The sequence below is a fragment of the Pteropus vampyrus genome, unplaced genomic scaffold (genome assembly GCF_000151845.1).
Source record: "Pteropus vampyrus isolate Shadow unplaced genomic scaffold, Pvam_2.0 Scaffold20, whole genome shotgun sequence".
In the NCBI taxonomy this organism is placed as follows: domain Eukaryota; kingdom Metazoa; phylum Chordata; class Mammalia; order Chiroptera; family Pteropodidae; genus Pteropus; species Pteropus vampyrus.
The window spans coordinates 7,013,280-7,023,510 of record NW_011888801.1 but is presented as its reverse complement, the minus strand read 5'-3'; the positions used below and the strand labels follow the sequence as shown (position 1 = coordinate 7,023,510).

The following is a 10,231-nucleotide window of genomic DNA, read 5'->3' as shown; positions in this document are numbered from 1 at the left end:
AGTTAGTGGACCCCTGAGCTACCACCACTCTGTCTCAGAAACCTTGGGTTCTGTCCTTCTGGGTCACCAAGTTCCACCTTTGTCTTTCTCCCAGTTATTACTGATGCCAACAGCCACATTAACACAGAAATTGCTTTTTTCTACATGTATTATTAGAAGGCAACATCTTTTTCAATGTGAGGTTCACAGTAAGAGAATAAATAACAAAAAGAGTTCCGGGAAACGAGAACTTCCATAGTACTTTACAGTTCCAGAATGTTATGTACACCTTCTCATTTAATGCTCATATGATCTGAGCTGAGCATTATTTACATCTATTTGCCCAACTAGGAAACTAAACTTCAGTGAGACTAAGGAACCTGTCTAAAGTCACATATTTAATAAGTGATAGGGCTGTAGTTAGAACAAGAGACACAGAACTCTACAAGGAAAGTTTCTCTGACCAAAGAGTTGCCTGCTAGGATGTAGCCAACTCTACAAAGTTGTCAGGAGCCTGCCTAGAATGTCCTCGAGAGGAATAATCTGAGAATGAGTTGGGGATGAGACATAGGCTTAGACAGAAAGTTAGTCAACCAGCCCCTAAGTGTTGACAGTAGGGAACACTCAGGTACTCAAGGTGAGAGGAGGGCTAGGGACTAAGGTTAGAGATCCCCATGTGGGTCAGAAGATAAGCCAGAGAGAAGACCTAGATTAACTGGTTTAGACAAACTCTGGTCTCTTCTACCCTGATGTTCCATATCCTATGACCCTAAGCACTTCTAGGGCTGCCTACTCACTCTCCATCACCAGATCTTAGAATGCCTGCAGCCTGGCTCTCCCTTTTGCTCAAGTTTCTAACAGTTTCACCCCCAACCAGCACCTCTAAGAGCGATACCTTGTGAAAATCTATGAGATCTGTGAGCGTCGCGTGGCGATTGGGGTCCACTCCCAGGAAGCTGTAAAAATCCCCAGAGGCATCCACGAGAAAGTGCTTGAACCCTTTCTGCAGGCGATAGGAGAGGGTGTAACCCCAGATTTTCTCACTGACCCGGACCAGAAATGCTCCCTCGGTCATGTTCTCAAGGAGATCTTCTGCATCTTCTCGGCTAATAATTCCTGGTTTAAAAAAGAAAAGAGAAAAAAACAAAACAAAACAAAACAAAAACTCAGCAGGTTCTAGAACTCTTCCCCCATCACACTTTCCCACTCATCCTGCTCCTTAGCCTCTGTCAGAGGAAGGGAGGAGGCCTCAGGGGTTGTCCAGCATTTACCTCAGACCCCTGAGGGGCCATCTTGGCCCAAAGCAACCAACTGTGAGCCTAGGGGCGGTTTCTACTAGGACCTGAGTTTAACATGCTTTTCCTCTAAATTAAGCCACACTAATTCGGATGAATTGAGTAATCAAAGAATTAGTAATGAGCCAGAATTATAGCATCTATCGGTTACAAATAGAAGTCAACAAGCTCTGCCCTGTGGAGAACCTTAAGAATCCTGCCTTAATAACAAGGCCAGGGTGACTTATGATGCCTGCCTCAGTTATTTCTCTGGTACTCTTAAAAGAGTGCCCGAAAACAGTATTTCCTCTTAAAAAGTAAAAAGACTTCCTCCCTCTACCTGTGGACACCAGGCAAACAGTTTCTTAACAGAGGCACATAATTCAGCTTTACTTTAGCTCAAAGAACAAAATTTTCTCGGTCCTACACAATGTGGTTTCACCACAGTATAAAAGCAATGTCTGGCCTCAGAGTGGTTTGTATGTCAGTAGCAATCCCGTGAAAGGCTTTTAGAGCACCTCTCTCATCTGGGTAGTGTACATTTAGTGGATGGGCTCTGGAGGGCGGGGAGGTGGGAAGAGGGGGCAGTCAGAAGACCCAGATGACCTTTTCAGACTCTGCCCTCACCTGGCTATATGATCTTCAGCCAAGCCCTTAATTCTCCATTGTCCTTGACATTTAAGTGATAATCTTAACCCATTTACTTCAAAGGCACATTATGACTTTCAAGTCACATAAAGAATTGAAAATCACTTCATGAAGTGAGAAGAGCTGTGGAAAAGCTGGCTACTGTTATCATCTGTTATTTTGGGGAAGAGGTGAATTGCAACAAATTATCCTTTTACACACCCACTTGTTTACCCTCTGCATACATTCAATGGGATTATTATTGCCAGTGGCATACTAGAGAGTAGAAGGTAGCTGGGCTGCTCATCCCCATGACCTTGAAAGGCACTACATACTTGTGACTTCTCCCCCACTGCATTCCTGATGCCACTTCCAATCTACCTGTAGGCATGCTCCCCTCCCATTTCTCCTCTACTTAATAGGAGGCACAGCAGGATTTTCTTCATGCCCAAAGCAGAGGATAAGGGCAACCACTCTGTCCCCTGGCCCCTTTTGAAAAAAAGCCAGCACAATTGGAAGCTATCTTTTTCCTCTTTGCCCAAGATTTACCAAGGGACAGTCAAGCCAGCCACCCCATCTCAATCAGGATATAATATATAAGTAAAAAACTTATATAGGCAGAGAGAGGGAGGGAAGGAAGTGGGAGCCCTCCCACCAGCTGGACACATGAAGAATCACACATGCATCTCAAGCAGCAGGGAGGATGTATCCTGGGGCTGGCCCCTGGAGGGCCTTGGTGGCTTCATCCAAGACAGGCAAAAGAAGATGAAAGGGCACTTTGGAAATGTCAAAAGATCCAGCACTGTCCCTCACTCACCGCTCTGCCCCATCACCAGAGGTCCTGGACCTTAAATGTAGCTGGTATGGGAGGTAATTAAGGGGAGACACAAGCAAAGTAGGGGCTGAGAAGAAGACTAAGCAGAAGATATCATCCCCTCATCCCCATCCCAGGCACCTCAAGCTGAAGCCCAGCCTAGACTAGGAGTTGAAGAGAAGTTGAGTGTTACACTGGGTGGGAGACTGAACGGCCATATTAGAATATGATTTTTTTTTTTTAATATCTAAAAGTGACCAGTAATTCCAAAATGACAATGCATGTCTCTCTACCACCTAAATCCCTCAAACAGCCTCCCACTGACCTCCAGCAGAGTACGCCTCAGGAACAAAGGACACTGGGCCCCTGACCTGTCCCACTTACCTCTCTAGGCTTATGGCTGGCTCATCTCACACACCCTTACCCTTACTTCCTGCTCTCCACAAGCCTCCCTGTGCAGAAGCCTCAACCTCACTCCCAGCCCCCTTTGTCCAGATGACCCCGAATCTGCACAGAAGGATTCCTCTTTTCTCCCAGGAATCACAGGCTAGTTGTTGCCCACATGCCATCTTTGTACAAGTTAGAAAAAGATGTCCATCTGAGTGGTTGAATTAGAAAAGGGTGCCTCTCTGAGCCAAAACGGCAAAGTTCACATTTCTGCATTTCAAATCCCAACCAGCCCTCTTGGCAAGGTCCCTTTATTGAGTGTACGACCTGCTCGACCGTACCAGAAAATGGTTTCTATCCCAGGAGGCGACAGGGGCATCCCATCCTGGGGCTTTCATAACATCCTGTCTAAACTCTACAGTATATTAGTAAATGGGCTATGGACAGCTCAAGCACGGAGCCTGTAGTAACCGTGGGAACACGCTGCTCAAGCCTCCCTTCAAGACTCTGCTGCAAGGAGCAGCATGGGGAGCTGGCAGCCTCCAGCTGCTGCACCTTCAGGATCCATTGCTGAGACATGCTCTACCCAGGCTGCTTCCAGCATAGGGAGTACTAGACCGGGTGCCCCCTGACTCAGAGCACAGGGGTTCTGTGACTGAGCATAGGAGTACTATAGCTGCCATTCCTACCAATGTAGGTTTCCTCTCATGAGCAATCTTTGCTCCGGGGCTTCCCCATGGCCTGACCGAGATTTTCTTTGCATTGTACTCTAGTACCAGACTCTTCCACCAAATCGTCCTCCCTTCCTTCTCTCCCTTCACAGGTGTCAGACCTGCAGCATGTCTGAAGCCTCTCCCACCTTCTCCTGCTCCATCTCCCCTTTCTCCTTCACAGGCATTTCCTCAAATAAATCTCTGGCACTTCTATTTCCTAAAAGACCCAAATGGACACTGAAACCTTATCTTTGTACTCCAAGTTCCTGGGATGTTGGAGGGCTTGTTTGAAGCAGAGATCAAGTTCATGGGCTAAAATTACAGCTCAAGTACTTGATCAGTAGGTGGCCTTGGGCAGGTTATGTAAATCCCTCTGAAACCCATTTTTAATGTCCTCATCTATTAAGCGGTACTGATAATGCTACTTACATCATAAGGTTGTTCAAGAATTCATTAAATTAATGCATGAATGTGTTTATCACAGTGCTTAAGAACGTAATGTCTGTCTAATACAATGTAACTCATTTATACTGGATACACTTAGCATACTACACATGTGCTAGTGTGAGGTACTACCTTATGCTGATAGTGGTACTGCAAGGCTTTGCTACCCACACCCCACACATCCAATCCTCTCATTAGAGGCTGCTGAGGGTAACTTCCTCTAAATGAGACTGTCCCTGAGCCCCAGCCTATGCCATTCCTAGGGGACTCTCCAGGTGTCTCCATAGTAAGTATCTGTTTATTCTGCCCTCTCTTTGATACTTACCTAGAAATCAAAATTGCTATTTGGCCCAAGACCAAAGGTGAGGCAGTCTCATAGTTCAGGATGGCAAAGACTATTTCACAGAAAGCTCAACCCCCAAGAGAATCTATTGGTGGCTGGGGCACATGCAGAATACTTGCGAGGAGAAGCTGTATGTTTCTCTGCCTCATTCACTCTATTCTCCCCATCTCTTCCTCTCCCCTTGGATCGCCTGTAAGCCAAGTATTCTGGGAAGAAAACATTAATCATATCCCACCCCATCCCACCTCTGCTCCTTCTAAACATTCTGTGATCTGGCTAAGGAAAGAGGAGAGGGCCTCACCTCGCTGCTCTGGCCGGAGAGAGAGCACACCATCGGGATAATGAAAACTTTCTAACTCAGCTAATGACCAGGGATGGTTGAGGCATGTGGCCTTACCAGATGATGGTCCAGAGTGGTGGTTCTAGAATGATTACTGGAGAACGCAACTACAAATTGCTTCAAAGCCAATTCTCACCCCCAGACAAAAGGAAATGTAGTTTTCTCTGTAGTTTTTCTCCTTCCTTTATTTCTTCCTTTTTTCTTTCCTCTCTTTAATAAATATTTATTAAGCACGGTTTAGGAACCACACCCCATGCCAGGTACCTGAAAGTCAGCATCGAATGAGAAACAGTTTCTACCTTTCAAAAGCTCTGGCTCTGGACAGAAATAAAGATAGGCATAAATTTTTTTTAAAAGGCTCACTATAACTAATGGTTATAAAGGCCACATGGGATATGGCCTCAGCTGCTGTGGTTGCACCTAGGGAAGGTGCTCCATCCAGCTCTGGAGCCCAGGGATGGAAGTGACAGTTAGACTGAGAACAGAAAGGTTAAAACAGAGGGGTAAGGCAAGGAAGGCAGTTTGCAAAAGAAATTAGCACCTGGTTCTTTGCAGCTTGGAGGGACGGCTGCAGTAGCAGCTGGGCAGTGGCAAGACGCATAGAGGTGGCAGGGGTCAGGCTCTCCATACCATTAAAAGAATTACAGACTTAATTCTGAGGGCAATGAGGAGATAAATAGAGGAATAGGAGAATGTTCAAGGGTGAAAAATGGATTCAAGGGGTGTAAATTGAAGGCATATAAGCCAGGGATTTCAACCCAGTGAGGGGCTTCTTCATCTAAGGATTGTTTCACAGTGGCATTTCTATAATTGTAGCATTGAAATCCAGCTCCGAGGCCACTAGGCTGCCAGAAATGGCTGCCCTTAAGGGGCAGAGAGGCAAAAGGACACAGTGAGGGTCACATGAGAAGCTTTCTGCCAGAACCAGCACTGGGCACCATCTGGGCATTCTGTGGCCCTCATTTCATCAGTCTCCCTAACAACCCTTATAACTGAGGACACTGAGCATCAGCAAGAGAAGTGACTTACCCAAGGTCACAGAGCTATTAAGTGGTGGAGCCAGAATTTGAACTCAGGTCCTCGGACTCCAAGTCCAGTGCTCTTTGCTCTACACCATGTTATCTCATGCAGAGGACAGTAAGTGCTGTGAAAGACACAAGAAGCAGGGAGATTAATGAGGCCTGTAGAAGTCAGGGCAGGTCTCGCAGAGGCAATGAAGGAGGATATGAAGTGGGTCTTGAAGGCTGGGTGACTCTGTGTGAGCAGTGAGGAGTGGTGATGAGGAGCAAGGGGAAAAGAAGGGATAAGATGACTGAAGAGTCACAGTGAAGACTAAGAATGACACATCCATGCGATATTTATATAAATGTAACATAAGAGAAGTTTAATCTAAGTCTCAGGAGGGTAAGAAACATGGAGGATGGAATGAAAGGGCTAACACATGTATAATCTGAACCACAAAGAAGAGAGGAGAATGGAGAAGAGGCAACATTTGAAGAGTGAATGGTGGAGAATTAATCAAAGACACATAACAGTGAAACTGCACAAAGCTCCTCAATGTCTCATTTTGTCAACCAGAGAGAAAAAGTAGATTACCTACAAAGAAGAAACAATTAGACTAATGGTTGACTCCTCAGTTGCAACAATTGAAGCCAGAAGACAATGGGATAATATTCTCAGTGTGCCAAGAGAAAAATAACTGTGCTTAATGAAATTATCTTTCAAAGAGAAGAGCAAAATAAAGACATCTTCAGAAAAAAATCTGATTAAGGAAATTCTAAAGGAATATGATACTAGACAGAGACTCCAAGAAGCCAGAAGGAATGATGAACATAGATATTGTAGGTCAACTTTAAAAAAATAGATTAACTTACAAAATAATAATTATAATGGATAATTTGAGGGTTTTAAAACACAGAACCATAACACCAGACAACATCTTATCAGGAGAAAAATGATTGGAATTTAAAAATTTTGTTCATTTAGTAAAAGGGTAGAGCTATATATTAACTTTAGAATATGTTGATATGCATGTTAAATCATCTAAATAAACCACTAAGAGATAGGCATTGAGAGTGGTATAAACTCCAAACAACAGAGGTGGACAAATGCAATGAGAAAAAAATTTTTTTCAATGAAGCGTGAAAGAAACTAATAACTGAAAAACAAATACACTATGGTTCAATTTCTGTTAAATTGAAAAGTCCACAAAGCTAAACACTATAGTGTTTGGAGATTAATATATAAACAATAAATAAAGCAAAGAAACAACGGACAAAATATTCAGGATAGGGATCATATCTGGTAGAAGAAAGAGAGCTGCAATGGTAAAAAGCACACAGGTGCTTCTAAGAATCAGTGATGTTTCTACTTTCCAGCTTTCTTTATGCCCTTCACACATATATGGGCATGCACTATGTATCCTCAATGTTTAATATTTAAAAATATTTTAATATTGTTGCTCTGCAGCTCCCCACACATCACCGCTATGACCTTCAAAATTGGTCAATGCCCTTTGGGGAATGGGGAGATTATCACCGAGAAATAAATGGTCACTAATGAGGTTTCACTGCCAAAGTGGGCTGTCTTGAGTCTCCAGAGCATGGTTCTAAGCACTGACTCACTCTAAAAGAGTCTGCTTTGATTCATTTGAGGTACACCAAGCATCAGTACTGTTTAAAAACTTTTCATGTAATTGTAATATGTAGCCAGGTTTGAGACTCACTGAGCTAGAGAGTAAGCAGTCTTGCAAGCCAAGATTAGCAAAGAATTAAAAGTGATTTTGATGTTCTAGAAACTCCTTGTATATTCAGAGTAATAGTTATAGGTTTGGACACAAAGTTTTATAGACCTGCTCTAGAGAGATATAGGATAGATCCTATGAGAAGTCTCTGCCAGATAAGAAAGAGTTTTTCCTGGGCTGGGGCTAGGGCTGGGGTAGAGGGGGAGAAGAACTGAAGGGAATGCCCTCACTTACTCTTTGGCACCCCGCAGCCCAGAGAGACTGAGAAGGTAGCTTAAAGTAGAGGAGTCCTGTATGCCAGCTTTTGTGGAAAATTAGCAGGTGCTGTGTGTCTACATAACGTAGCCCCAGTCAAGGGAAAATGGTGTGTTTGGAGAGAAAACAGTCTGGAGATGGTGGCTGCTGGCCTCCTGGTTCCTGTGAGGCACAGAGGGGATCCAGGACTTCTACTATGTTCTAGTGTGGAATTTGGAACATGAAGGTAGAGCAACCCTCACATATGGCTACTATAAATAAAGACTAGATCAGCCTTCTGGAGAGTGATTGGCATCCCTAGTCAAATTAAGTACTTGTATATCCTCTGGCCTAACAATTCCAACTCTGAGATACATTATAAAGAAATTCTATGCAGGTCTTTAAGAGTCCAGTGCAAGGAACTTATTCAATTCTTAGATTAATTTATGGTGGTGATAAATTGGAGGCAATCTGGGTGTCCATGACTCGGGGAGTGGATGAGCAAAGTAGGTGGCTGCACCCTGTGGAGTACTGTGCAGCAATTAGAAAGAATAGACCAAAGGTACATAGAGCTTGGATCTCACAGCAGAGTGCTCAGTGAGGTAAAGTAAAAAAATACGAATGAAGTTTAAAGCACCTCACCTTTCATGCACATGTACATAAGTACAGAATAGCAGGGTTGGATTCTGGGAATCTGTGGTGGCAGCAGTAGCATTTATCAATTTTTCCAAATCCCCAAATGAAAACATGCAAAGCAACTAAAGAGCAAAACCAAAGTCCATGGGCTATGTTTATAACAAAACTAGGTGCCAGGTTATCCCCATGAACCCCAAATACAAATGATGGTAGGAACAAATGACCAACACAAGACCTTCACGATACCAAGTATTTACACAGGAGGAAGAAGAAGAAACAACCAGGTGGCCAGTGGACCTGAGAGTACTGAACAGGAATTCAGTGGAACGCAGGAGGCCAACAGCCGCTGAAAGCAAGAAGCACCTCCCCAGTTTTTGGTGAGTATGAGAAGCCCACAGTGAGACCCTCCTTCTATCTTTGGGAATGGAATCAAAATTGAGAAAGATGGGGGCAAAGAGAAGGAAGAGAAGAAGAGGGTCCAGACCCACATGGGGGTGGGGAGCAGAGCCTGGCCATTCCAGGAAGCAAGCTGCCCAACAGGGGAGGAGGCTCCATGGAGCACAAAACACTTTCCTGGCCCTTGTTTCATTTGAACAGTTCAGGAAAACTAATTTCACATAAAAATTAGCCACAGAAAAGCATCAAGGTCAAATCAGATAAAACATTTTGAAGAGAAAAAAAGATTATAAAGAGCAGAATAACTTCCCTACGGGAGGTACATATACAATATGTATCTCTTGTAAATAAACACACAAGAACTCTTTCAATAGATACAGATTAAACTTATCAGAAAAGCTGCTTATTGAGGAGGAAAGAGAATGTGGTAGGAGAGTGGAGATAAAGACGACTGAGTAAATAAAGAAATAACGAATAGCCTTGTTTCTTCCAATAAACTATATTGGCAGGGAAGGGAAGAAGTGACCGATGAACTCAACCCTCAGGACTCACAGTTTGTTTTAAGCTAGAGATCTTTAAGGGCATGGTCCAGCTTCTTAAGGGGCCACCAAGAAAAGAGACAAGGTGACCCCAGAACCTAGGCTTGGAAGTGGGCAGCCTCAGCTAACAGCAATTCATGGGAGTTACTAAAACTCAGAAACTCAAGCAGGGGTCAAGGTAGGACCAAGTCAAGTTTGGGAGATGATCAATGTGGGGAAGAGGACTCTCAGGCCCTGGCTGTGCTTAGTATCCAACAATCAAAGGTGGTTCCAGCAGCCGTGGACTGTTAGGAGATGAGCAAAATCACAAGATAAGATCTAGAGATGAGCTGCTGACCAGGGCCTCCTTTGGCTCCTTCCCAAGGACATGGGTTTCCCTTGCACCCAGACACCATTTGGGGAAGAGGAAAGGCAGGACTTTGAACTTAGAATGATTGAATATTTGCTAGAAAATAATTGAGTTAAATAAAAGAGACTCTTAAACCAGAGAAGACAGGATTATCTTTCACTGGAAATTTTAAGGCTTTTTTTTTTTTTTTTTAAGCATTAACAGGAAATACAGGTCCAGAGTTAGATGAAATCACTTATAAAAACAAGTAAATAAGTTTCGTCTTTTGCACATCCTTCTAGCAACAATTTAAAAGTTTAAAGGAGATATAGGTACACATCTAGACAAACCAGGGTTTCTCAACCTAGGCATTATTGACATTTTGAGCTAGATAAGTGTTTGTCACGAGCCTATCCTGTGCATTGTAGTATGTT

General features: G+C 43.7%; 1 protein-coding gene across 1 annotated transcript in view; it reads right to left on the bottom strand.

Moving 5' to 3' along the window:
- The window catches only part of SH2D4B (SH2 domain containing 4B), a 111,280-nt gene that overhangs the window by 3,769 nt on the left and 97,280 nt on the right, over positions 1 to 10,231 (bottom strand). Inside the window, exon 6 of the mRNA XM_023527994.1 lies at positions 875 to 1,095. Coding sequence (XP_023383762.1) covers positions 875 to 1,095 — 221 coding nt within the window. The remainder of the gene's footprint in view (positions 1 to 874; positions 1,096 to 10,231) is intronic.